Here is a 24,914-nt window from a genome sequence, read left to right on the forward strand (position 1 = left end):
GCGTCTAGCTCTCACCCCTCATGCCTTCTTGGCACGGGCATACTCGACAAAGTCGTCAATGGTCGACGGCCACGCGGCTGCACGTTAGCACTGGTCCGCCCTCTCGCTGCAACCCACCCTCCTCGTCGTACTCCTTGAGCTCGGCGTCGATGGTGCGGATAAAGTCGATGAGCAGGCTCCATGTGTCCTTGCTCACGGCCTTGCCCTTGCCCTGCTGGAACTCGAGCCAGAGCTCGAGGTCGTCGGCCGAGAACCCTGGCGCCTGGTCGGTGGCCGGCGACGATGGTGAACTGCCAGGGGCAATGTGCGAGAGCGCGCTTGGCCGGGCCTCGAGCGCGGGGGGAAGGTAGAGATTCCAGAGGTCAACAGCTGAGATGTGAGTGGTGTGCGATGGGTTGACGCTCCCGCACGTACCCGTCTCAAGCGCGAGGACACGCGCGCCAGGGGCCTTGCAGAGGTCAAACGTGTGCATGTACACCTTCTTGAAGTAGACGGGGTCGGCGTTCAGCTTTTTTCTGAGCTTGGGCAGCGCGGCCTTCATCGACGCGAGCGAGTTGATGCTGAAGAGTTAGTTTGAACATGGGACTCTTAACTCACGTTGGGTCGATAGAGATCCAGCCCTGGACAAAAGGCTCCTTCTCCCACTCGCCAGTGACCTTGGAGCCGAGGTCGGCAGCAAGGCAGAAGAGGACGGGGTCCGACGAGGGGTCGATTCCGAGCTCGCCACACAGCTTCATCGTGCCGTCAATGTTGATAATCTTGGCGTCGGCATCTAAGCTTCGTCAGCAGCGGCCCAGGTGGCAGAACCATTCCATGATCGGCTCCGTAGTCGAACATTCCACCATCTCCACCCACCCTTGAACTTGTCGTAGATCTCGCCAATCTTCTTCTCGGCGTCCTTGGTGCTGCTACGCGATGCGTCGGCGCCCTCGTTGAAGTAGCCGTCGATAGCGTTGGGGAGGTTGAACTTGTACTTCTTGAGCCATTTTGTGGCATCGGTGGATCTGGGAGGTGTCAATGGGGAGTCGGGGGGAACAATACGCCAAGCGGGCGGCGAGGAAGGCACAGCTCGAGTCGCTCGACTTGATTGTTGCGATACGTACGATGCACCGGTCACCTCCTGGAACTCCTTGACCAGAGCCTTCTCGCTGCTCTTGGTGAGAGGGCGAGACTGGGAGTGTTAGAGGCGAGTAGGCGAGTTGTGGGTTGAGGAGCGGTCGGCGCGGCGGCCCGACCGGTGTAGTGCTCACCATCGCGTGATCAATGCGGGGGGCGGTGGAGCTCGAGTGTGTGTGTCGGTGTTGAGTGCGTGTGACGAGTCTGTATGCGAGTACAGCTACGACGAGTGTGAGGAAGAGGGAGGAAGTGAGGCAGTGTTGGAGGAAACCGAGAATGTTGGGCAGGATGTCAGATGGGTTGGAGTGGCCACAGACGAGCAAGCAACAAGCGATGATGGCACTGCGGGTGATGCCAACCACGGCGGGCGGCGCGACCGACCGACTGGCCGACAGACGGACAGTTGACGCACCTCCACCATCACCCACCAACAAAGGGTGGGTGACGATTAGCAGGCCTATTATTCCGACGTGATTTATTTTGATTTTATCCCTGGGATTAGCGGAATCAAATCGATCACGCGTTGTGTGTGTGGTTTCCCCTGTGGTCCCGCCTTTGACCGTCTTTGGGCCCTGAACTACCTGCGACAATGGACCCGCGGGAGGGACAAGACGAGGGACGAGGGACGACCAGAGGGGGCGTGGGCTCGTGCGCGCGCGCCGCGTCTCTGGCTGCGTGCCAGGCGGCATGACGACCCGAGCGTGCCGCGCGCCGCCGTCGTCCGCCAGCCCAGCCCGCCCGCCCGCGGGACACCTCGACCTGGCTGGGGCTCTCTAGTGTCGACCTGACACGCTGCACGCACGCACGCACACTGCTGCTGCACACCACCACCACCACGCGCACCTCTCAACACCACCTCTACATCCTTGCTCACCACCATTTAATACCCACACTTCATCATGGCCGCCTCTGCCGTCGCTAGCGCCCTCGAGGACATTGTCGCCTCCTCCTATGTCGGCTTTGACTGTGAGCATCGACACCCGGCTGCAGCGCGACCCCGACCACCCCGCCGCGGTTTCCTTCCTCCGGCGCGGACACGACGCTCGGACAATGGAACATCGCGGCGGGGGTTTGGCCACGCGCATGCACACCATCCGGGCGCGAGTATCAACTGACACTCGTAGCGATCACCCGCCAGATCGAGCACAAGCTCCTCAAGCGTGGCTTCCAGTTCAATGTCATGGTTGTCGGTGGGTACCGGCCGGCGCGTAGTAGACAAGGCACTCGGGCTCACGCATCACAGGCCAGACTGGTCTCGGCAAGTCGACCCTCGTCAACACGCTCTTCGCGTCGCACCTCGTCGACTCGAAGGGCCGCACCGAGCAGGACATTGCTCCCCGCGCGACCACCGAGATCCACGCAAAGTCGCAGGGTGAGTAGATGCGCACGGGCGCGCCGCCGCCGCGGCGCGGGAAGCACTTTGGCGACACTAACGCCGGCACTAGTCATCATTGAGAACGGCGTCCGCCTCAAGCTCAACATTATCGACACGCCCGGCTACGGCGACCTCATCAACAACGAGGGCTGCTGGGACCCGATTGTGAAATACGTGAGTGGGAAGGCGGTCGACGCGTTGGCTGACAAGGCAGATCAAGGACCAGCACTCTGCCTACCTCCGCAAGGAGCTTACCGCGATGCGCGAGCGCTTCATCCCCGACACTCGCGTGCACTGCTGCGTCTTCTTCATCAACCCCACTGGCCACACGCTCAAGCCTATCGACATTACCGTGCTCAAGAAGCTGTCGGAGATTGTCAACGTTGTGCCTGTCATCGCCAAGTCGGACTCGCTCACGCTCGAGGAGCGCGAGGGCTTCAAGCAGCGCGTCATGGCCGAGCTCCAGTACCACCAGATCCGCCTGTACCCCTTCGACGGCGACGAGCTTGACGCCGAGGAGCTGGAGCTCAACGAGCGCGTGCGCAACATGCTCCCCTTTGCCGTCATCGGCTCGGAGAGCAGCGTTATCGTCGACGGCAAGCCCGTCCGTGGCCGCAAGAACCGCTGGGGTATCGTCAACGTCGAGGACGAGAACCACTGCGAGTTTGTGTACCTGCGCAACTTCCTCACTCGCACCCACCTGCAGGACCTGATTGAGACGACGAGCCAGATCCACTACGAGACGTTCCGCTCAAAGCAGCTGCTCGCGCTCAAGGAGTCGTCTGCCAAGGCCCAGCAGCCTGGGGCTTGAGTGGGGTGGCCTAATTCTTCTGGTTTGATCTAAAACTACTGCCTGTTCGACGATTCCCTCCCGATTCCCTAGTCCTTATTCTTGTGAACACCCGTAGCGGGATACCTGGTGTGATGCACTTATGACATGATGCGGGCGGCCGGGGCGCCGGCGAAGCCGGCGTCGAGGAGAGTGAGCGGCGGCATGGGCGATGTACATGTGCATGGGGTCTATGTAGTGTCTAGTGCTATGGCTCCGGGGTCGCTGCCTCGGCCTCTGCCTCAGCCTCTGCCCCAGTCTCCGCCGCCGAAATGGCAGCGAGCAAGCCCTCAGCAGTAGGCGTCGCCGCGACAGCGTCGAGCGCGTACCCGCCCTCGCGGAGGAACGCGGCGGTCGTCTCGCCAATGGCCGCGATGCGCAGGCGGCCAGCGCTGGCGGGCCGGACGCCGAAGCCCGCGCCCTCAAGCAGGGGGAGGACGTACCCCGCCGAGCTGGGGGAGAAAAGGGCGGCCCAGCGGAGCGCACGCGGCAAGCGCTCGACGTTGGCGGCGAGGGTCGGCGCCTGGGCCGTAGCGTACACCTGGACCTTTGTCGCGCGCCTCCCTGCCGCGGCCAGCGCGTCCCCGAGCAGCGGGAGCGTCTTGTCGCCCGTAAGCAGGAGGTATGCGGCGTACTCTGTGCCCCTGGGGGCCGCGGAGAGGAGCAGCGGCGCGAGGGACGCGGCCGACACCGCCGTCGGGCCGGGCGCGGGGCGGAGGTGCGTGGGTACGCAAGCGGCGTCGAGGACGGAGCCGACGGCCGGGCCGGGCGAGTATACACTCACGGCGCTCCACGACTCCGCGCCGGCGTCGAGCGCGGTGGTGCCCGCGGCCGCGGCCCACGCCTCGGCCGCGCGCCGCGACGTGATCACGACCGCCTCCCACCCCCCCGCGCCGGCGCGCAGCACGGGCCCCAGCGCGCCGGGGAGGAGGCGGTCGGCGAGGGCTGGGACTGAGGTCGGGGCGTACGGGGAGAGCGCGGCGTGGTACGCGTCCCCTGGGGCTGGGGTGCGGAAGAGGGCGAGGCGGGGGGTGGTGCGGGCGGGGTCTCGGTCTTCCATCGTGGTGGTGGGGGGAGAGATCGAGAGGTGAGTTCGATCCGGCGGGTTGACTTACGCCGGTGCGGGGTCTCCAGGTCGCAGCCGTCGCCATGGCGTCGAGCAACATGTCTGTCTCGCTCAACCTCTCTCTCTCCCCAAAACTATGCCCGCCCCCGCCCCCTACAACCCCAGCACGCCAGGCGAGGTGGCCTACGCGCTCGCGACGCCGGCCGACGCGCCGGCCGTCGCCGCGCTCGTCGCGCGCGTGTGGACCCGCTTCTTCGGGCACAGCGTCAGCGCCGACGACTTGGCCGAGCACCTCGCGACGAGCCTGCACCCCGACACGATTGGCGCCGAGCTCGCGCGGGGGGATATGGCGTTTGTCGTTGCGACTGTGGCGCGGGGGGGCGGGGACGGCGAGGACGGCGAGGACGGCGGGGACGGCGGCGACGGCGGCGACACGCCCGCCGACGACGACAACAACGCACGTTCGACGCACCTCGTGCCGGCGATAACCGTCACGCCGTCGCCGTCGCCCTCGCCGCGGCCCTACGGCGACGAGGACAGCGACGCTACCGACGCCCCCGACCCCGCCTCCCCCCTCGTCGTCGGCGTCGCGCAGATCGTGGCGGGCAGCGCCGAGCCCTGCCTCACGCACCCCGACCCCGTCGAGCTGCGCCGGCTCTACGTCGACCAAACGCAGCACGGCAAGGGCGTCGCCGACGCGCTAGTCGCGCACGCTGCCGCCCTTGCGGCCGAGCGGTTCGCCGCGCGCGCGCTCTGGCTCGGCGTGTGGGAGGACAACCCGCGCGCGCGCCGCTTCTACGCGCGCCTCGGGTTCGAGGACGTCGGCGAGCACGAGTTTGTCGTCGGCGGCGCGGTGCGCCGCGACGTGGTCATGGAGCGGGCGCTAGGTGCGCTGCGTGCGTAGAAGGGTGGAGCTGGGTGCATAGAGAAGAGGTTATAGACATTGTACGGGAGGACATAGTTGCGAGTTGCGTTGTGCAGACACCCCCAGTCGCGCAGACATGGCCCGGAGCCACGCCACGCCTACGCCTCGTACCCCGCCGAGATGTGCCCGGCCGGCACCGACCCCGCGTCGACGTCCACGCCGTCCTTGAACCACCGGTCCGCGGCGTCAATCTTGACCGTGTTGCCCGACATCTGCGGGTCAGTGTCGCCCCCATCCCCCCCCCCCACCCCCCGACCCACCTGCCGGCTCTTCATCCGCCCGTCGGCCGCGAACACCCAGTGCTCGAGCCCGTACGTCCTGTACCACTGCGAGCTGGGGTCCTCGGCCTCCGAGTGCTCGTACCAGAACTCGACGGCGCTGGGCGTCGGCGTCAGCTCGCGTCTCCTCCCTCTGCCCCCGGCCGCCCACGCCCACTCACATCCGGTTGCCCTCGAACGCAAACAGCTCTGCGCGTCAGCCATGTCCTCCACCACACCCCCGCACCCTTCCGCAGCCTGTAGTTGTGCTCGCGCGCCCACTTGTCCGTCAGAAACGCCGTGATCGCCGCCGTCCCGCTGAAGAAGTGGTCGCGGTTGCGCCACACGCTGTCGGGCGTGTACGCCGGGGCCACGAGCGCCGGGTCGCGCGTGTTCCACTTGTTCTGCGCGGCTTTCACCTTTGCGTGCGCTGTGTCGCGGGTGAACGGCGGGAGGGGGGCCAGCGGGGCGGTGGACATCTTGGTGGTGCTTGTGGGAAGGCCGTAACGACGTACGCCGGCGACTGTTATCTGATTTATTTTTGACGTCACGGCTCTCACCGCGCCTCGATCAGTCATCTGGCGTGCGGCAACTGGCCGAGTCTAGCTGGAACCCCGCCGCACACTCCGATCGGAAACCCCAACACGCACTGATACAATGCATGGCTCTACATGCTCTATCTAGACACCTGCCACACCTCCCACCGCCACTCTACTGGAACTGGAAGTGGAACTTCTGCCCTCCACCGCCTGGGAACCCGCCGCCCGGGAACCCACCGGGGAACCCTCCGCCGGGGAAGCCGCCCTGGAAGTGGAAGCCGCCGCCGTGGTGCGCGAACGGGTTGCCGCCGCCGCCGCCGTGGCCGCCCGTCGGGTCGTTCGGGTCGTGGCCGTTGTCGTACTGCTCGCGCAGCTTCGAGTCCGACAGCACCTCGTAAGCCTCGTTCAACTGGGCCATCTTCTCCTCAGACCCGCCCACGTCCGGGTGGTTCTTCTTGGCCAGTCGCCTGAACGCCTTCTTGATCGTCCGCTCGTCGGCGTCGCGCGGCACATCGAGCACCTTGTAGTAGTCCTTCTGCTTGGACACCTTGAGCAGTCGCTGCGCCTTCTGCAGCCGGTTCATAATGTCCTGGCTCTGGCGGCCAGACGCCTCGAACGCCTTTTGCAGAATGGCAACGGCCTGGTCAAACTGCTCCTCCTTGAGAAGCTTCTCGGCCTTGAAGATGAGACCAGACTCGTCCTCGGGGTCCATGTCGAGGATCTCGTTACACACCTCGGCCGTCTTGGCGCCCAGGTCGTTGGCCGCAACCGCGGCACGGCACACGAGCGCGTACAGGTTCATCCGCGACACGCTCGTCTTCAACGCGTGGAACTGGGGAGGAATGTTGCCCTCCTTGATCTGGTCCTTGAGCGCCTTGTCGAACCGCACGAGCAAGCCGTCCTCGCCCTTCTCGCCGCGCGCGAGTGCTAGTGCCCGTCTGTTGCTGCCGCCCTCAACAAAGTTGTTGAGCTTGACCGAGTCCTTGGACAGTGACCTCAGCAACTTGTGCATCTTCTTGCACGGCTTCGAGTCGGGGTCGTAATGCAGGCACTGCTTGAGGTGCGATGTGTACGTGTCCGAGTTCATAACAAAGAAGGCGATGGCCGCGAGGCGGACCGGGAGCGTTTGTGATGTTGGGTCGAGCGTTGCCAGGCGTCTGCAAGTCAGCAGGCGGCTTACCGCACTCCACTCACGTCAGGTCGCTGTATGCCCCCTCGACGTCGCCGAGCTCGGTCGCACATAGTGCTCGCAACTCGCGCAGCTCCTTCGAGTGAGGTCCGACTTCGATAGCCTTGCCAGCGTGAGCGATGCAGTTGGCCCACTGCTTGCTCTGCGCGGCCTTCTTGGCCGCCTTTTCCTCCTTGATCGCGGTGTCGACGGCGGCGGTCTGGCGTGTCAACAAATCTCCCATCGCTGCAACTCGCGCTGCAACCCCGCACTCACCAACCGGTCGGCCGCCGCATCGCTCTTCTTGCTCTTTCCAAACGCCTTGAGCTCCGAGCCAGCCCCCTCAAAGTCGCCCTCCTTGGCCAAGATCTTGGCCTTTTGGAAGTGCGCCTGCGCGAATCCCGGGTTGAGTCGCAGCGACGCGTCAAAGTCTGCGAGTGCGGGGCCGTGGCGCCCTTGCGAGAGATAGGCCGTGGCGCGTTTGTAGTAGTTGAGGTACGAGTCGGGATCCGACTCTAGGGCGTGTGTCAGCTAGTGTCGTGTGTGCGCGCCGTCACGTACCGATAGCGTCGCCGTATGCGCGCGCCGCGTCGGCATACTGCCCGGCCGCGAGGAGGCGATTGCCCTCTGTGGCCGCCTCGGTGCCCGTGCGGCCCTCTGCCAGGGCCTGGGTCGCCAGCAGGAGCGCGAGGGGTAGTGAGAGGAGTGTCACCCGCATTGTCGTGGTGTAGGGGGGTTGTACGATGCAAGAAATGTGGCCACCCGAGATATCCGCGATGCCAGCAGCGTGCCAGCTCACACTTTGAGCGCTAATCGCTCACTGCCAGCAATGCACACCCTGTCAACACGTCCATCAATTGACTATTTACGTAATACCACCTCTGCGATAATCAACGAGCGCATCATCGAGTGCTTTCGAGGACTTGCCGTCGACTGCCTCATCTCACCACCACCACTCCGTCACGCAGCAGCAGCGCCAGACGGCTCGCAGGGCCACCATGGCCTCCAAACAGCCGAGCACGACGCTCATTCAGGTCCCCGAGCGCTTCTCGATCGTCGAGCCAGGCGTGTACAGGAGCGCAACGCCGACCGCGGCGCAGGTGAGTTGCCCTTGCTTTCGCCGTACCCCAGCTCACAGCCCAGGTCTCCTTCCTCGGCTCGCTCGGCCTGAGAACAATCATCTCGCTGACGGCCGAACACCCCATCCCGGCGCTCATCCACTTCGCGCGGACCAACCACGTCGACTTCGTGCGTTGTGACCGCCTGCAGAGCTGACATGACCAGATCCACCTCGGGACCAACCTCTTCCAGCCGCTCAACGACTGGAAGCCGATAGGCGACGAGATTGTCAAGGCCGCGCTCGAGATCATCCTCGACGCGAGATCGCACCCTATCCTCGTTATTGATCCGTGCGTGCCCGTGCGAGCGAGCGCCGCTCACGCCCAGAGTCGGCATCCACCAGACGGGCATCGTGCTCGGCTGCCTGCGGGTGATGCAGGGCTGGAACTTTGCGTCGGCGCTGTCAGAGTACAGAGCGCACTCGGGCCCAACAAAACACCGGTACTCGGACGAGACGTACATCGAGGTGGGTGGGGTAGGAGGACAGACTGACACCCAGCTGTTCGACCCAGATCTCATCAACTTGCCGCCGACGCACTGCCTCCCGAGCTGGTGGGCGCCGCCAGTGCCTGGCGATGATGGGGACGACGACTGGCCCGAAGAGCTGGAAAAGCCCAAGGAGAAGAAGAAGAAGAAGGAGAAGAAGGACGAGGAGTAGGTGGTAGTGTAGGGTTTTGACGACGCATAGACTGTAATACTGCATTTGGGACCGCCCATAGACATGACACGCATGTAGATTATCGCTCGAAATGGCTGTCAGTGCTCGCTCTGCGGGACATGAAAGGTGATACATGTTGCTGCTGTCGCGGCGGGGCCCAGCCTGCGCTGCGCCGCCGGCCGCTCTACGGCGCTACCTCGCTCGATTTATCGGCCAAACGAGCCGGTCGACTGGGCCTGGCCGCCCATGGTCTGCATGCGCTCTCCGACCTTCTTGTTGACCTCGAAGAACTTTGCGGTACACCTGTCGATGCAGACGGCCTCGCCCTTGAGGAGCTCGCCCTCGGCGTAGCGGTGGTTCTGGGGGTTGGGCTGGATGCACTTTGTGTGGCAGGATGTGACGAGGCGGTTGCTGTTGGTCGAGGGGGAGCGAGGGGGAGCGAAGCGGAGCCGAGGCGAGTGCGTGTGTGCGGGGGAGGGGAGATGAAGGAGATGAGCGGCAAGAGCGAGAGGGAGCGGCGGGAGTCGAGTCAGGACGACAAGGACGGAAAGCACAGCCGGCACGCGGATCACAAAGACGCCATGTCAGCATTCTCCATCGCACCCAGCCCGCAAGACCCACAACACATCAGTGATCATGTCGAGCTCGGAGATGGCCATGTCCATCTTGACGGGGTCGACCGCGCCTTGGTTCTGGGCTGGGGGGTGAGCACGCGTCTTTCGCGGGGTGCATGACTGGCGACTGCGATCTAGGCACCCCCGCCGGCGCACTCACGAGCTCCGCCACCGAAGAGGAACGACATGTTGCTGGATGTAGAGAAAGAGGGAGGGTAGAGTGTCGATGTGTGACTGTGCCGGGAGAAAAAGTCGGCAGGCAGTGGTGGTGGATTTGGTCCCAGCGAAGCCGATGGACGCCGGCCAGGCACGGCGGCGGCGGGCGGGCGGGCGGCACAACTGACTTTACTTTGAGGCGACGTCCGTCTCTGTTCGTCGTCTGCATCGCACCATGCACCCCAGGATACGAGGACTCGCGCGCGTGCGGGCGACTGCGAGGTGCGGCGCCGCTCTCCCCGCTGCTGTGTCCCGCGCGTCGTCGTCCAAGGCCAAGGCCGCGCCGCCCGAGGTCGTCTTCTCCGGCATCCAGCCGACTGGTGGGTCGCGGCTGTCTTGACCACGCTGACAGCAGGCACTCCGCACGTTAGTATCCAGTGGCATAGCCCTCTGCTACGCGGCGAGCGACGCTGCCACACTCGCTCGCTGTGCTCGCTCACTCGGCGCTCGGCTAACACCCCCAGCTGGGCAACTACCTCGGCCTCTTCCTCCCCTTCCTCGAGCTGCAGCGCTCGACGCCGGCCAGCACGCCCGTGTACCTCTCCGTCGTGGGCCTGCACGCCATCACGCTGCCGCAGGACCCGGCCGCGCTCGTGCGCGACAGGCGCAACATGCTCGCGAGCCTGCTGGCGTGCGGGGTCGACCCCGAGCGCACCACGCTCTTCCTGCAGGAAGACGTGCGCGAGCACTCGGAGCTCGCGTGGTTCCTCAACACGATCGCGCCCGTCGGCCGGCTGCAGCGCATGACGACGTGGAAGGTGTGTGTGGCGTGTGGCAGCGCTGACGGGCCAGTCGAAGATCGCGACGGCGCGCAACGCAAACTCGGAGGACGAGGTGTCGGAGGAGGACCTGAGGCTAGGCCTGCTCTCGTACCCCGTGCTCCAGGCGGCCGACATTTTGCTGTACAAGAGCACGATTGTGCCGGTTGGCGAGGACCAGGTGCAGCATCTCGAGCTGGCGCGCGACATTGCGCAGGTGTTCAACCGGGCGTTTGGCGACGTGTTTCCCGTCCCCGAGACGCGGGTTGGTGCGTGGCGTGCCCCGTGTGTAGCTCACGCCCAGTCCCGCAGAAGCGCGTCCTCAGCCTGCGCGACCCCGCGCAGAAGATGTCCAAGTCGGCGCCCAACCCCCTCAGCCGCATCTCGCTCACCGACTCGCCAAAGGACATCGCCACGAAGGTCAAGGGCGCGGTGACTGACTCGACGGCGACGATCACGTACGAGCCCGACACGCGGCCCGGCGTGGCCAACCTGCTGACCATCTGGTCGGCGTTCGACGAGGCCAAGCGCAGCCCGGCCGAGCTCGCGGCGGCTGCGCACGCTGATGGCTGGGGCGCCGGCAAGCTCAAGGCTGCCGTCTCGGACGTTGTGGCCGCCCACCTCGCGCCCGTGCAGGACGAGTACAGGCGTATCATCGCGGACGAGGGGTACATCCGCGTGGTGGCCGCCAAGGGGGCCGACCGGGCGCGCGAGCAGGCGGCCAAGACGATGGCCGAGGTGCGCGCGGCGGTTGGGCTGGGCGGGATCTAGCTGTCTCCATCCTGTCTCCCAGTGTCCCCCCTTCCTCCTCCCCATTACTAGACGCACAACCCACTCTACACTCCACTCATACTGCATGCACTCTATCCACCTTTACTTGCGCGGCTTTGCCTACTTGCGCGGCTTCGGCTCGCCCTTCTCAATGACGCTCTGCGGGCGGCTCGCGTACCCAGTCCAGCTCTCGTCATAAATCGCCGTCTTGGGCGTCTTGCCCTCGGCCTCAGCGACGAGCTGGGCCGCGAGCCAATCGACGCCGGCCGTCAGGCCCGAACCGCACGAGAACACGACGCCCCTCTTGCCGGCGAGCACGTCTTTCCACGCGCCCTCGCCGCCGACGGCCTCGACGAGGATGTCGCGCAGCTCGCCAGGGCTCTTGAAGCTCGTGTACGGCCGCTCGGGCGTCGCCTCGGTCAGCAGGCTCGCGAACGGCAGGTGGCCCGAGCCGGGGATGTGCCCGCTCTCGAGGCCGGGGCGCGGCTCGGGCTCCTCGCCCGAGAAGCGGCCAATGTTGCGCGCGTCGAGGATGATCTCGCCGGCGCTGCCTTTGGCGATGTTGTCCACGATCTGGTCGTATGCTGCGGGCGTCAGCCAGGCCAGGGCACCCACCCACTCCTGATGCTCTCGTGGTCAATCTCGCCGGCGGGGTACGACGCCGTCTGCGGCTTGGCCACGTCGCCGACCTCGACCTCGCCGCCCTCTGCGATCCAGCGCGGCAGCCCGCCGTCGAGCACCGACACCTTGTCGTGTCCGAACGCTGCGTGTCAGCGTTGCGCCAGGCCCAGACCCACTCTTGAAGGTGTACGCGCCGCGCGGGGACGAGAAGACGCCGATCGTGTCGTACACCACGACGTGGGTGTCTGGCGTGATGCCGAATTTCTCTGCCCAAGTCAGCCGCTGCCCCTCCCCCCCCCCCCCACACCCACCAACAGCCTCCTGGAACACCTGCACCGTCGGGATCATGTGCGTCAGGCTGAGCGGGTTGATCTCGGGCCGCAGCTCGGCGACGGCGTCAATGTCGAAGCGCTGCGCGCCGGGCAGGCGCGGGCCGGCGTTGAACTCGTCGTTGCCGTTCCTGTCCGACGTCGGCATGTGCCACGACGCGTCGAGCGCGACGATGGTCTGGGCGGGCGTGAGCGAGCGCGGGCGAGGGGCTGGGCAGGACAGAGCCGACGCAACACACCTTCGGGTCGAGCCCCTTGAGCTCCTTTGGGCTCAGGAGCAGCGGCACGCGCGAGACGCGCGCGTGCAGGCTGCGGTAGTGGACGCGGCGGAGGCCGCCGCGCACGATCGGGGCGAGGAGGAGCATGCTGGTGGTGTTGGGGGTTGTGAGTGATGCAAGGTTGCTGTTGCTTATGTCGATGGCCAGTCCACCGCAGGCGCCATGACGTGACCAGTAGACATCGGCATCCGAATTCCCTTCGGTCCTGACCAAACGCCATAACGTCCACCACGGCAAAGCCCGGTCATACTACACACTCACTGCACCCACCCCCGCCGGATCAATACTACATCACAGGTTTGCTCTAAATAGCAGCCATAACAAGCCATGTGGCCTCCTCCTTTTCTGCGCGCACCGCCAGCTCGAGCGTCACTCCCTGCCCAGACGCAAACGTCATGCGACACCTCGCAAGCACCTTGCCGCCGCCGCCCGCCACAACACCGCTCAGGTTGAGCGTGTGCACAGACGTAGACGTTGGCTGCTCGGTGCCGCCGAGCGGCTCCATGCCAAGCACCTCGATGATCGACTTGACCGCTTCTGACAACGACTCGGACGACGACAGGGCAAACGTCTCGGTGATCGACGAAGCGCCCGACAGCTTGTCCCACTCGCTCGAGAAGGTCGCGTACGTGGGCGTGATGTACTGTAATATTTTAGCTTGCAAGCGACGCCTCTGCCCGCGCTACTCACGTCACCCGCACCGAGGTCGACGTCCTCAACCTGGTACTCGTCGTCGTAGCCCTCCTCCTCGGGCTCGCCGCTCGACGGGTCGACCTCCTTGGAGATGAACTTGAGCGTCGCAGTGAACGACGTCGTGGCGTACTCGGCGGGGTCGTCGCGCGTGAACGACACGTATACTGTGCCGGCTCCAGCGGCCGAGGTGAGGGAAGGAATGGGGATGATAAAGTCCTCGGTGAGGCCAGACTCCTCTGAAGGACCCATGACAACCGCAACCTGCTCGAGAACAGTGTCGGGGATCGTGTTCGACACGTTGTACTGGAACACAATGTTCTCCTTGAAAACGTGCTTGACAACGCCAACGGCGTACTCGGTCTCGCTCTCGGTGAGCTGGACAGGCTTGGCCGACGACTTGAGCACAGGGCCGTAGCTCTTGAACTCGTCGATGGCAGCGAGCTGCGAGGCGTACGCAGACTGAGCCTCGGCAGCGCTCGCCTGGACGGGAGCAGCCTCGACAGCCGCAGTCGACGACGAGGCAATGGTCTCGAGAGCAGAGGGGCGAGACGAGACCTCGGCAGCAGCCTGCTCCCGGCTGACCTTGGGCACGGCCGACGCATCAAAGGCGGTCGAGTGCTGAGACTCGTCCTTGATGTACGACACGAGCGACGACTCGAGGGCAGAGAGCGAGTAGGTGCCCTCCTCACGGACAAAGGCATCGGCGAGAACCTTGTCGTCGAGCACCTTGATGTACATGGCGGCACGATCCCGGACCTCGTCGTCGACGTCGTCGAGACATCTCCTCAGGAGCACGCCGACACTCTTGATGACGTGCTTGTCGTCGACCGACACACCAAACTTGGCAAGGGCACTGACAGCCGCGGCACGGACAACGGCGTTTTCGAGGACAACGCGGTTGTAGATGTAGCGAATGTACTTGGTCGGGTTGCGCGTCTTGGGGCCCTCGACACCAAGCAGGTGGAGGATGCGGACAGAGAGCTTGGTGAACTCGCAGTCCTCGATAAACTCGCAGAGGTGGGCAAGGGCGGCCTCGCGGCTGTCCTGGATGTACTTGATCATGTCGAAGATGGCCTCCACAACCGCGTACTTGAAGTCGTATCCACCCTCGTCACGGAGGACGCCGGAGAGGAACGAGAGCATGACGGCCTGCTTGGCGGGGAACTTGAGGCAGAGCGAGCGGATGGCGTCGACGACGACAATCTTGAACTCGTCGGTGATGTCGGTCATGAACGACGAGATCTGCTTCATGAGGCGGTCAACCGAGGCCTCGTTACCCGTCTTGAGGAGGGTAGTGATGGCGTAGGTGGCAATGCTGCGGTTCGAGTCGGTGATGAGGTTCTCGAGGTCGAGGTTGCAAGACGTGACAGCCGAGGGGTGGGTCTGCGCGAGTTTGCTGAGGGTCTTGACGGCAGCAAACTTGAGAATGACCTTGGGCGACGACAGGAAGAGCTGGAGCACAGCAACGGGGCGGTAGAGCTCCGAGGCCGAGACATTGCGCATCTCACAGATAGCACGAGCCGCCTCGATGTTGACCATGTCCGACTTGTGGCGAAGAAGGCCCTCGAGGTACTCGTGCATCTGCTTCTGAACGCTGCGGGGGTTAGCAGGGTCACACGGCAAGCCGGCGGCCACTCACTTCGGGTCCTCGTCCATGACCTTGCGGGCAAAGCGGATGAGCATGACAATGGCCATGGGGTTGCGAACGACGGTGGCCTGCTTGCCGGCACCGAGCTGCTGGACGAGCTTGGTGATGGCCATGCGGTCCTTCTCACGCATGAGGTAGAGGAGACCAAGGGCGTGGTACTGCATGATGTAGCTCGAGCTCGTGGTCGGCTGGTAGCCGTTGGAACCACCGCCCGAAATGTAGGCGGCAGCAGCCGAGGCAGTGTACGACGACGACGAGACGGCCTTTGCGTTGACAGCCTCCTGCGCCTCGTTGGACCAGCGCTTGATGATGGGCGCGGCGATGGGGAACAGGTGGTACGACGAGATGAGCGACGCCGACGACACCGAGGGCGAGCGGTCAACGAGGGCCGACTTGAAGAAGCGCTCAACCGACTGCACCGAGTGGGCCTGGGAGGGTCAGACACTTCCAATGACGCCCACTCACGTCAATGATACGGGCCAGCGCGCGAATGGCATTCGGTCGGTAAACAACCTCGAGGTTGGGCTGCATGTCCTTCATGATCGACGACGTGACCATGATGACATCCTCGGCAATGGTCGAGAGCTCCTTGATGACAAGGTAGACCATCTGGCGAAGCGCGACCTGTCATCCACGTCAGCTGTGTCGTCACGGACCGCGGGGCAAACACGCACATCCTTGTGCTGGAAGAGCTTGGTCACGCCGAAGAAGAGGGTCGTAGCCTCCTGGGTGGTAAACGTCTCGCCGACATAGAGGAGGTAGACGATGCGCGTCAGGAGGGCACGGCACTTTCGTGGCGAGATGGGCGACTCGTTGAAGACGCGAGCTTCCTGGAGGACTGTCGACTTGTCGTGGTAGTACGCTGTTTTGCGTTTCGGTTTCAAGACGGTGAAGGGCGGTGTTGAGGACGAGGGTGATGACAAGGGCGATGCGTTGGGCAAGGGGGGGAGAGAACGGTTCAGCTGAGCAAGCTTTGGGGAGCGTAGCCAGAACATGATGCTCTTGGTTGAACGCGAGGGGGGTGAGTGAGTTGAGATGAGACTTACACATGCCGCCAGACTCCTCGTCCTTCTTGAAGGACATTGTGCGTGTCGTCGCGGGAGTAGAGGGGGGGAGAGGCGAAGAGGGCGCGAGCGTTGAGAGATGGAGAACCGTGCAGGTGACGATGTGTGTAGGAAGCGCGGAGTGGACGAGGATGTCAATGGCGTCGGGGGTGCGCTGCGCCAGGCGCTGTCCGGCTGCCAACTGCCAGCGAGCTGAGCTGGCACTTCGCGACGTGATCATCGGCGGGCGGCGTGGCTGCAACGCGGTGACGGAACCAAATCAATCTGGCTCCGTTAAGAGGGACTGGCGCGCCTGGTGACTTGCGAGCCTAATGGCACAGACCACCCAGCACCCGCCCAGCCACCAAGCACCACCACGCACACCACCCACCCAGCGCGCACCACGCATCGTCGAGGCGCTGGAGGTCATCAAGACCACCGATTTCGACATTTTTTCAGACCATCACTGGATTTTATCCACCCAAAAGCCATCTCGTTTGGCACTCTAGCACAGCAAACAAGGCTGGAAAACGCACCGGCGACGACTTACATCTCTCAAAACATCTTCTTGCAAGTTTAAATCTGCAAAAATGTGCGTTTTCAAGCCCCCAGAGCCTCAACTGATAAACCCGCAGGTCCCCCATCGTCCTCGGTATCAACTTTGGCCAGTCGTACGCCTCGATTGCGGTTATCGACAAGGAGGGTCACGCCTCGTGCATCGCCAACGAGGATGGCGAGCGCCAGATTGCGGCCGCCGTCTCGTACGTCGAGGACCAGGTGTACATTGGCAACGGCGCCAAGCCCCACCTCGTCAAGAACGGCCACAACACGATCATGGGCTTCCGCAACCTCCTCGGCCACACCTACGACGAGGTCGACCACACCGCCATCCTCGCCGCTCCCCTGATCGCCGAGTCCAAGGTCCCCGCCTACACCGTCGACATTGTCATCCCCCCTCCTGCCGCCCCTACCCCCGTCTCGCGCTCGGCCGCCCCCTCGGGCTACGCTACCCCCGTCGTCGCTGAGCCCACCCCGGCCAAGAAGACGATCACCGCCCCCGAGGTGACGACCCTCTTCCTCGAGAACCTGTTCAACTCGGCCATCGACTTCCTCGGCGGCAAGCCCACCCACGCCGTCATCTCGGCCCCCGTGTGGTTCACCCCTGCCCAGACCGAGGCCCTCCGTGAGGCTGCCACCGCCGCCGGCATCAACGTTGTTCAGGTCCTCGACGAGTCGGCTGCCGTCCTTGTCGGCTACCGCGCCGGTCTCTCTGAGGAGCGCAAGGCCCGTGGCCTTCTCGGCCAGCCCGAGGAGGGCAACGCCGGTGAGGAGGAGGCCCGCGACAAGAAGATTGTTGTTCTCGACATGGGCGAGACCTCGCTTGCCGTCTCGGTTATTGCCGTCTCGGAGGGCGAGTACACTGTCCTCAGCAAGTCGCGCGACGACAAGCTCGGTGGCCGCGAGTTTGACAACCTGCTCATCAAGCACTTTGCCAAGGAGTTCTCCAAGAAGACCAAGATTGCTCTTGACCTTCCCACCACCGAGGCTGGTTCGGTCCAGGACAAGCGCGCCGAGGCCAAGCTCCGCCTTGCTATCGAGCACACCAAGCGCTCGCTCTCGGCCTCGACCGGCCCCGCCACCTGCGCCGTTGAGTCGCTCAAGGACGGCTACGACCTTTCGACGTCGATCAACCGTATCCGCTTTGACGGCCTTGCCGCCATCGTCTACTCCAAGGTGACGTCGGCCATCCGCGACACTGTCGAGGCTGCCGGCTTTGACATTGCCCAGATCGACGAGGTTCTCCTTGCGGGTTCGTCGACCCTCCTCCCTGGTCTCCAGCAGGCCGTTGCCTTCAGCGTCAGCCCCACGACCCCCGTGACTGCCGCCCAGGACCCCTCCGAGGTCATTGCCATTGGCTGTGCTCTCCAGGCTCTCCACCTCGCCACGCTCGACTCGCGCCTCCAGGTCGCCGACGTCCTCGCCCTCGCTGCCAAGCCGATCGACACGACGGCCGCGCCCATCGGCATTGTCATCCCTGGCGCCACCGACGACCTGATCGCCGCCAACGTCATTGAGCCCGGAGCTCCCCTGCCGGCCAGGAGACGTGTTGCCATCCCCGTCGCTGCCGGTGCTGGCAAGGTCGCCCTCGAGATCTGGGAGGGCCACGAGGAGGTCAAGGTTGAGAAGGTCGAGGTCGCCCCCGTCGACAAGATTGAGGGAGAGGACGAGTTCTCTGACGACGAGGACGAGCCCGAGGAGATCAGGACACCGATCACCAAGAAGACTACGCGTCTGGGAGCTGTCGAGGTTGCCGTCGCCGACGGCAAGCAGCTGATCCTCGAGGTGATTGTCCAGCGCGGCGGCAAGGTCGAGGTTGCCGCCTGGGAGGAGGGCAACGAGGCTGGTGCCGACAAGTTTGAGGTTTAAATAGAGTAGACTGCATGGGGATATGCATAGCCATGGGATAGAGTCGCGACGGCTCGCGTCAGCGAGCCGGGCGGGGCGAGCTAGGAGTTGCGCCCTCGTACTCTGCACCATTTCATGCCTGATGACTACTGACGCCTCCACCCTACACCGGCACGACCTTGCCAATCTCCATGCCGACGCGGACGAGCGTCTCCATCCTGTTCTTGGACGTCTGTACGAGGTCGTCGTCGAACTGGACGACGCCCTCGGGGAGCACGACGATGGTCGTGCTCCCGCCGTACTGGAACCAGCCAAGCTCTTCGCCCTTGACAAACTTGTCGCCCGGCTTCTTTGACCAGCCGATCGAGCCGACGAGCATGGCGCCGATGGCGACAAAGGCCGCCGGCGTCGCCTCGCGCCCCGGCCCGAGGTTGGCGTGCACGAGCGCCGCGGAGCGCTTGTTGAGCGTGAAGACGTTGAGGTCTTCGTTGATCGCCTGAGGGTTGACGGCTGGGCGTGGCGTCAGCCGGCGTGCGGGCGCGTGTGCACCGCTTCACGTACTGTACAGGTCTCCGGCGATGTCCTTCACGGCTACGATCTCGCCGTCGAACGGCGCGTGGAAGCGGTGGTAGTCCTGCGGCGCGAGGCGGCACACCACGACGCTGGCCTTGCCCGAGGCAGTGAGCGGGTCGAAGCGGCTGTCGGCCTCGTCGCCCGTCAGCAGGGCGGGGACGGTGAACTTCTTGCCCTTGATCCTGGGGTGAGCGGCGCCCGGAGTAGCACCCACCACAACGAGGTCGCCTCCTCGAGCGTCTGGAACACGCCGATGCGGCAGTCGGCCGGGGAGGTGAGGACGCCGGGGTCGGCCGCCGCGGTGATGGGCCGGGCGGTGGCCACCAAGCGGCGCGCGAAGAAGGAATTAAACGTCTGCGTGTTAGAAGAGCAAGAGGCGCCGGCGCACGGGATACTGGTCCAGGTCTTGCACGAGGAGCTCGTCGAGCGGGATGGCGTAGCTCGTCACAAAGCTCTCGATGTGCGGGCGCACGCTCGGGCCCGTCTCGTCGTAGATCCTGCCCTCTGGTTGTGAGCCGTCGCAACACGCCGCACCCACGCTTGACGCTCTGGTCCGTGAGCAGCTTCTCGACGCGCTTGTAGCTCATGTACTCGGACCCCTCGACGAAGAGGAGGTGCATCCCGACACGGACGTAGAGGGGCATGGACTCGAACAGCTTGCGGCCGGTCATGCGATCGATGACAAAGTTGCCTAGCGTGTCAGCGCTGGCTGCGGCGGTTGCGGCTGGCTACCCACCCATGTGCTCGTATGCAAAGAGCTAGCACAGTCAGCCCCGACCTCGACAGCGGGCGAGGCTCGCGCCTCGCGCCTCGCCCGCAGCACCACCCACCCGGTCAAGCGTCTCGGCAGAGGGGAAAAAGTGCGCGACCCACGCGCGCGCCTGCCCGCCGTGCGCGTGCACCGCGTCGATGCGCTTCTCGCTCGCTGGGGTGTCAGCTGGCATACGGAGGCAGACTCACGGGCCAGCTCGTCGGCCTGCGCCGCGCCCGCCGGGCCCGCCGAGCTCGCGACGATGTGCGTCAGGCTGTCGGCGAGCGGCGTGCCGAGCGTCGGGTCGATCGCGAAGGTCGCACCGGGGTTGGACGACATGGGGGGGGGAGGTACGGTGTATGTAGGTCGTGTGGGCGAGACGGAGATGTCGAGGAGGGGACGAGTGGGCACTACCTTGCCTTGTTGTTTGCGGACGCCGGGCTCGTTTCAGCTCATTTACGTCATTGTCGCTGGAAAAAGCCACAGTAAGCGGGGCGGTGAGGAATCGGGGGGTGAAGAACCGTGCAGCGCGTGCTGGTGGCAGCGAATGCAGGTGGCGGCGCGTACAGTAGCTACAAATGTCATGCATATGAGATGCAGCAGCGCTAGCAGCCGTGGATGGCAACAGCGGTGGAATGCGTTGGACCGAGGAGGCTCTGCGCGCCACACCGCGGCCAGCGTCCACACAGACAGTGCCACACGTCCGAGCTCAGAAGGTGCATGCTCTATGGTATCGCCGCCGCCCCCTCGCCCGCTATCGCGTCCGCGTCCCACCATACCCCGTCGCGCGCCGGGACGGCCCCGCCTCCCCCTGCGCGTCGTACCGCGCCGTCTGAACAGGCGGGGTGTATGTCGCCCGTGCGATCGGCGGCTCCTGCCGCGGCTGGCCGCGCGCAGTGGCCCAGTTGTACACGCCCGCGCCGGCCGCGCCAGCCGCGACGCCGCTCCAGAACCCCGGCCCGGAGGACGGGGCGTCGGGCTTGGCGTGGCGCGCGTACGGGGGCGGCGGGGTGCCCCATGGTGGTTGGCCGCCGCCGCCTCCTCCTCCGCCCCAGCCCCCGCCCCACGGCGGGAACCAGCTGCCACCGGCGCGGGGCGGGGGCCGCGTCCCCCCCGCGCCCGCTGCGCCGCGGAACAGCTTGCGCAGGAGCCAGATCGCCACCGCCGCGTACACTGCAAAGAGGAAATAGTCGGTGCCCGTGTAGCCCGGCGCCTTGAGCGCGTCCTGCGAGCGGTAGACCTTTGCGCCGGGGTGCCGCGGCGCGCCGACGAGCTCGTACTCTAGGCTGCAGGAGCCTGGGGTCAGCGCGCACCACAACGCGCGACGTACCTGCCAGCACGTTGGTGTCACCCGCCCGCGCCCACCCCTCACAGACCACCTCGAGCGGGCCGAAGCGCACCCCCTCAGCGAGGTCGGCCTCGCACTTCCACTGCGGGCCGGTGCCGTCGTCGCCCGTGTTGACGCACTGCACGACGTCGGGCGCGTATTTACACGGGCCGGCGACGCATGTGAGCTGTGCTAGGGGGGGTTAGCTCTGCAAGAAGAGGAAGAGAAAGGCGGCGGGTGGCGGGTGGCGACTCACGCTCCGGCTTGCCGCGCCGCGCCGTCCCCCTCCGGCCGGCGTGGAACGTCAACGCCTTGATCGAGCCCAGGGCGACCTTTGTGTGCTTGCCCATGTTGTGTGGTGGGGCCGCTCGCTGCTAGCTCTGGTTTATGTTGCGTTTGGCGCTGCTCGCGCATCGACGTGGAGACGCCGAGATCTTGCACGACACGTCAGCGCGCTGGTGGACCTCGCCGGTGGAGGTCATTCCTGAACTTTCCACCATGCCAGGCTAGGCTATTCACCGGCTCTCGGCCGCTGCCATGCCGCCACGCCGCCACCTCACTATGCATACACGCCCACGCCCACGCCCCTCTATGCACAATACAGTGTGTTCTACTCCTCTAGCCTAGTACATGCCCCGGATGCGACCCGATCCCTTCAACGGCCCCACGGCCACCCAGTGCACCGCGCCGCCGCCTGCCACAGATTCGCCGCCGTCGCCCGTGTTCGCGCCCCTGGCAATCGCCTCGCGCGCCACACGCACCACGCCGCGCGACTCGAACGCGGAAATCTCCTCGTTCTGCGTCCCGACCGTGATGTGCAGGTTCTCCTCCACCTCCTGAGGCAGCACCACCGCGACCCCCGCGTCGCGGTCCACACCCTTCTGCGGCTGCAGGTTGCCCACAACCAGAGCCATGACCCGGTCGTCCCAGACCAGGTGGCTGATGTCAAAGTCGTACAGCGGCGAAATGCCAGCTTCGGCCAACGACTTGCACGTCGTCCAGGCCACCTCCTGCGGGCCAGGCGCGGACCCTTCTGCCGCCGCCTCCTTCTCCGCCGCAACGTTCTTGTTGTGCGAGAGCGTGATGTGCGGCTTCTGTGTGACTCTGCTCTTCTCACGCAGCGAGGCGACAAACTGCTTGGCCGAGGCAGCAGCCTTGACGGGGATGTCGGTAGCAAGGGCGTCGTCGATGGTAAAGTTGAGGTCGACCTCCGGCGCGAGGCCAAAGTAGCGAACGTCCTTGCCAATACGAGCGCCACCGTGGAACGGAGTGTTGGTCTTGAACTCGCCTGCGGCGGCAAGCGCCTCGTCAATGTCCTTCTCTGAAGGCGCAGTCAAGCCGAGAGCCTTGACGAGGCCGTTGACCGCCGACCCGAGCGCCGCCCGCTGGTCGTCCTCGATGTCGATGGTGATAAGCGAATCGAAGAGCAGGGGGTCGGGGGTCGTGAAGCGATGCAGGAAGCTGCCAACCACTGCCTCGTGCTCGGCATCCGCCGTAAGGTCGGGACGCAGAGTCGAGTGGTTGTCGCCGCGGTTCACAACCCGCTCCGAGCAGAGGCGCAGTAGCCGGTGGTAAGGCAAGGCGTCGACGTTCCACACCAGACCAACCAGCCTGACGTTGTACGGCTTGAGGATCTTGGCGTAGCCCTTCTCGTCACGGAGGCCGTAGATCTCGTTGTAATGCTTGTCAATGTGGTTGTTGCGGTCCGCAAAGACGACGTTGTTCTTCTTCAACAGCTCGACAATGTTGCGCTTGAACGTTGGTGCCGTGTTCTTGCTCAAGATGTCGTCGCTCTGCGTGTGGGCGAACCCAAACAGCTTGCTCAGAGCCACGCCGATAGTCGTCTTGCCGGAACCTGGCACGGCAATGGGCACCACGATCCACTTCTTGGGCAGGTCCGCGAGCTCGGCGTCCTTCTCGGCCTTGTTGCGCTCAAGTTGGGCCGTCATGCTAGGCTTCCACTTGCCCTCCTTGGCTGCCTCCCACGTGGCCTTGCCGTCCTTCTCAATCCACTCGAGGAAGCGCTCGCGGACGCGCACGACACCACGCTCGTAGTTGTCAAAGAGCCTGGGCTGCTCCTTGATCATGCGCATGCACCACTCGGCATAGACCCCGACCTCGGGGCGCTTGATCCTGGAGCGAACCTTCTTCCACACCTCCTCCTCCTTGGCTGGAGTCGTCCCAGGCTTGAGGATGGACAGCAGCGTGCGGGTGACCTCGCGCCATTGGCGGTAGAGCAGGTAAGGCTCCTCAAACTTGACCTTGAAGAAGAACGGCGCGCCGGGCTTGTATGGGGGTCGGCCAGCGACGTCTCCCTCCACATCCTTGACTGTGCTGCGGACAACAAAGCCCTCGATCATCTCGCCCTCCCACGAGCCCGTCTCAGCCAGCTTGTCGGTCACCCTCTTGACTTCGGCGATCGAGTCGAGGGAGAAGTGCTTGGTCTCGATGAAGCCAAAGTCACGGGCGAAGGCGCTGACCTCGTCTGGCGGCTTGGTAGCGAACAGGGGCGTGTTGTAGTTGAGACCGTGGAGATGCAGACCTGTCCAGTGTTCGGGAGTGGCAATGACATGCTCCTCGAACGAGTCGTCACAGAGCTTGGCGTCAGCGGGTAGCTACGCGCAGAACTCACCTCCAGTACTGCTGTGACGTTGTCGTCCCAGAGGCGCTTGGCGAGTTCCTCGGTCGTCTTTCCCTTCGCCTTAAGACTGCGTCCGACCCAGAGACGACCCATCTCGGCATGAGACTTGGACTCCTTGTCGTCCGTGTCCTTCTCCTGGTCCGATGTCGCGGGCGACTTCTCCTCAATCGACACGTCTTTCAGCTTGTCGACAATGGTCTCTGCCGTGGTAGTGCCAAGCGAATGCTTTGAAGCGACGACGAGGTGGGTTGGGGAGAGAGCCGAAATGAGAATGAGGCAGCCGTTCGACTTGAGGGTCAGGTGGTATGGCCCGGCAGAGTGCTTCTCCATCGCGTCCCACTGCAAGTCAGCGTACGCGCTACCCCAATACCCACGTTGGTCCAGGCCATTTCGTTCGTGTTGAAGAACTTGTCGTACCCTCGGGCGACGATACGCTCCTTGATCTCGGCACCTTGCCCATACGACTTGAGGGCCGAGGGCGGCACCTGGTCGGCGCTCGTGACGGGCTCGACAAACAGGCCACGGGCCAGTGTCGGGAAACCATTGTCCTTGTTGAAGTACATGTGCTCAGTCATCTTCCAGCTCGTAATATGACGGTCTGGGAGGGCATGGCCGGAGCTCGATCCCTCTGGGGCGTAAACCGAGGCGGGATAAAGGTGGACATTTGAGCGGGTCGCCTTTGGGTTTGCGACCTTGAGTGCCTCGAGGGCGTTTACGAGGCCTGGGACGTCTGGGGGGAAGCGCTGTGCCGGCGCGTTTGCCACTGGAGGCCTGTTGGATGCCATTGCTGCACTGGTGGCAACTGTGTCGTGACGAGTGAGATGTGAATGAATGTGAGAGAGCGGCAAGAGCGGGTCAGGGGGTGCGAGTCGGAAATCTCTGTGATGAATGTGTTGATTTGCGGAGCATAGTGAGTGCGGGGCAACGCATTACGAGTCGAGTGACCTGGTCGCGTCAGTCGGTTAGCTGGCCGTTAGCTGATAATAGGCCTGCGCCGCGTCGTCGTCGTCGTCAGTGGTCGGTCGTCACTCGTTATCGCGCAGCGCAGTGAGGCGAACACGAGCGCGAGCACCCCAGTCTCGTCTCAGTCTCACCATAGCGATTCGCAGCGGCGTGGAGTGCAACCGCCCGTGTCCAGCCCGCCCAGCCCCCTTCCCCGCCCGGCCCGCAGCACTCGCCGTCGCCTTGACCCG

General features: G+C 64.6%; 15 protein-coding genes across 15 annotated transcripts; 5 read left to right on the top strand and 10 right to left on the bottom strand.

Moving 5' to 3' along the window:
• Positions 1 to 18: 18 nt before the first annotated feature.
• Positions 19 to 1,537, bottom strand: DCN1 (Scaffold-type E3 ligase; the record flags this gene model as incomplete). The annotated part of the gene is made up of 7 exons (XM_069353800.1): positions 19 to 77; positions 118 to 369; positions 415 to 560; positions 598 to 772; positions 856 to 1,004; positions 1,104 to 1,171; positions 1,529 to 1,537. The coding sequence occupies 7 exons, from the start codon at positions 1,535 to 1,537 to the stop codon at positions 19 to 21; spliced, it is 858 nt and encodes a 285-aa protein (XP_069208442.1).
• Positions 1,538 to 2,015: 478 nt separating this feature from the next.
• On the top strand, positions 2,016 to 3,302 carry CDC10 (cell division control protein; the record flags this gene model as incomplete). The annotated part of the gene is made up of 5 exons (XM_069353801.1): positions 2,016 to 2,082; positions 2,241 to 2,306; positions 2,360 to 2,488; positions 2,562 to 2,665; positions 2,706 to 3,302. The coding sequence occupies 5 exons, from the start codon at positions 2,016 to 2,018 to the stop codon at positions 3,300 to 3,302; spliced, it is 963 nt and encodes a 320-aa protein (XP_069208443.1).
• Positions 3,303 to 3,528: 226 nt separating this feature from the next.
• On the bottom strand, positions 3,529 to 4,380 carry HEM4 (uroporphyrinogen-III synthase; the record flags this gene model as incomplete). Its single annotated transcript, XM_069353802.1, has 1 exon — positions 3,529 to 4,380. The coding sequence occupies one exon, from the start codon at positions 4,378 to 4,380 to the stop codon at positions 3,529 to 3,531; it is 852 nt and encodes a 283-aa protein (XP_069208444.1).
• A 142-nt stretch (positions 4,381 to 4,522) lies between these two features.
• On the top strand, positions 4,523 to 5,290 carry Q8F55_005313 (uncharacterized protein; the record flags this gene model as incomplete). Its single annotated transcript, XM_069353803.1, has 1 exon — positions 4,523 to 5,290. The coding sequence occupies one exon, from the start codon at positions 4,523 to 4,525 to the stop codon at positions 5,288 to 5,290; it is 768 nt and encodes a 255-aa protein (XP_069208445.1).
• Positions 5,291 to 5,409: 119 nt separating this feature from the next.
• Positions 5,410 to 6,047, bottom strand: Q8F55_005314 (uncharacterized protein; the record flags this gene model as incomplete). The annotated part of the gene is made up of 4 exons (XM_069353804.1): positions 5,410 to 5,523; positions 5,572 to 5,689; positions 5,751 to 5,778; positions 5,816 to 6,047. The coding sequence occupies 4 exons, from the start codon at positions 6,045 to 6,047 to the stop codon at positions 5,410 to 5,412; spliced, it is 492 nt and encodes a 163-aa protein (XP_069208446.1).
• Positions 6,048 to 6,279: 232 nt separating this feature from the next.
• Positions 6,280 to 7,993, bottom strand: Q8F55_005315 (uncharacterized protein; the record flags this gene model as incomplete). Its single annotated transcript, XM_069353805.1, has 4 exons — positions 6,280 to 7,264; positions 7,302 to 7,495; positions 7,552 to 7,790; positions 7,837 to 7,993. 4 exons carry the CDS (start codon positions 7,991 to 7,993, stop codon positions 6,280 to 6,282), a joined length of 1,575 nt encoding a protein of 524 aa, XP_069208447.1.
• Positions 7,994 to 8,273: 280 nt separating this feature from the next.
• Positions 8,274 to 9,052, top strand: Q8F55_005316 (uncharacterized protein; the record flags this gene model as incomplete). The annotated part of the gene is made up of 5 exons (XM_069353806.1): positions 8,274 to 8,375; positions 8,419 to 8,523; positions 8,560 to 8,684; positions 8,722 to 8,860; positions 8,894 to 9,052. The coding sequence occupies 5 exons, from the start codon at positions 8,274 to 8,276 to the stop codon at positions 9,050 to 9,052; spliced, it is 630 nt and encodes a 209-aa protein (XP_069208448.1).
• Positions 9,053 to 9,258: 206 nt separating this feature from the next.
• TIM10 (protein transporter tim10) lies at positions 9,259 to 9,854 on the bottom strand (the record flags this gene model as incomplete). Its single annotated transcript, XM_069353807.1, has 3 exons — positions 9,259 to 9,463; positions 9,674 to 9,749; positions 9,827 to 9,854. The coding sequence occupies 3 exons, from the start codon at positions 9,852 to 9,854 to the stop codon at positions 9,259 to 9,261; spliced, it is 309 nt and encodes a 102-aa protein (XP_069208449.1).
• A 203-nt stretch (positions 9,855 to 10,057) lies between these two features.
• Positions 10,058 to 11,411, top strand: MSW1 (Tryptophan--tRNA ligase, mitochondrial; the record flags this gene model as incomplete). Its single annotated transcript, XM_069353808.1, has 5 exons — positions 10,058 to 10,202; positions 10,238 to 10,248; positions 10,347 to 10,640; positions 10,675 to 10,909; positions 10,945 to 11,411. The coding sequence occupies 5 exons, from the start codon at positions 10,058 to 10,060 to the stop codon at positions 11,409 to 11,411; spliced, it is 1,152 nt and encodes a 383-aa protein (XP_069208450.1).
• Positions 11,412 to 11,531: 120 nt separating this feature from the next.
• On the bottom strand, positions 11,532 to 12,726 carry Q8F55_005319 (uncharacterized protein; the record flags this gene model as incomplete). The annotated part of the gene is made up of 5 exons (XM_069353809.1): positions 11,532 to 11,995; positions 12,031 to 12,174; positions 12,209 to 12,298; positions 12,344 to 12,539; positions 12,601 to 12,726. The coding sequence occupies 5 exons, from the start codon at positions 12,724 to 12,726 to the stop codon at positions 11,532 to 11,534; spliced, it is 1,020 nt and encodes a 339-aa protein (XP_069208451.1).
• A 217-nt stretch (positions 12,727 to 12,943) lies between these two features.
• SEC21 (coatomer subunit gamma) lies at positions 12,944 to 16,063 on the bottom strand (the record flags this gene model as incomplete). The annotated part of the gene is made up of 6 exons (XM_069353810.1): positions 12,944 to 13,282; positions 13,330 to 14,926; positions 14,972 to 15,408; positions 15,446 to 15,604; positions 15,655 to 15,842; positions 16,027 to 16,063. 6 exons carry the CDS (start codon positions 16,061 to 16,063, stop codon positions 12,944 to 12,946), a joined length of 2,757 nt encoding a protein of 918 aa, XP_069208452.1.
• A 118-nt stretch (positions 16,064 to 16,181) lies between these two features.
• On the top strand, positions 16,182 to 18,450 carry SSZ1 (Hsp70 protein that interacts with Zuo1p; the record flags this gene model as incomplete). The annotated part of the gene is made up of 3 exons (XM_069353811.1): positions 16,182 to 16,193; positions 16,599 to 16,615; positions 16,659 to 18,450. 3 exons carry the CDS (start codon positions 16,182 to 16,184, stop codon positions 18,448 to 18,450), a joined length of 1,821 nt encoding a protein of 606 aa, XP_069208453.1.
• Positions 18,451 to 18,592: 142 nt separating this feature from the next.
• On the bottom strand, positions 18,593 to 20,092 carry Q8F55_005322 (uncharacterized protein; the record flags this gene model as incomplete). Its single annotated transcript, XM_069353812.1, has 8 exons — positions 18,593 to 18,939; positions 18,991 to 19,184; positions 19,217 to 19,356; positions 19,391 to 19,506; positions 19,541 to 19,693; positions 19,739 to 19,760; positions 19,833 to 19,927; positions 19,963 to 20,092. 8 exons carry the CDS (start codon positions 20,090 to 20,092, stop codon positions 18,593 to 18,595), a joined length of 1,197 nt encoding a protein of 398 aa, XP_069208454.1.
• Positions 20,093 to 20,507: 415 nt separating this feature from the next.
• Positions 20,508 to 21,430, bottom strand: OPT8_1 (OPT superfamily; the record flags this gene model as incomplete). Its single annotated transcript, XM_069353813.1, has 3 exons — positions 20,508 to 21,049; positions 21,084 to 21,272; positions 21,337 to 21,430. The coding sequence occupies 3 exons, from the start codon at positions 21,428 to 21,430 to the stop codon at positions 20,508 to 20,510; spliced, it is 825 nt and encodes a 274-aa protein (XP_069208455.1).
• Positions 21,431 to 21,703: 273 nt separating this feature from the next.
• Positions 21,704 to 24,506, bottom strand: trl1 (tRNA ligase; the record flags this gene model as incomplete). Its single annotated transcript, XM_069353814.1, has 3 exons — positions 21,704 to 23,677; positions 23,713 to 24,060; positions 24,096 to 24,506. 3 exons carry the CDS (start codon positions 24,504 to 24,506, stop codon positions 21,704 to 21,706), a joined length of 2,733 nt encoding a protein of 910 aa, XP_069208456.1.
• Between the last annotated feature and the right edge of the window lie 408 nt (positions 24,507 to 24,914).

The sequence above is a fragment of the Vanrija albida genome, assembly GCF_041260175.1.
Source record: "Vanrija albida strain AlHP1 chromosome Unknown contig_4, whole genome shotgun sequence".
NCBI classification, from domain to species: Eukaryota; Fungi; Basidiomycota; class Tremellomycetes; order Trichosporonales; family Trichosporonaceae; genus Vanrija; species Vanrija albida.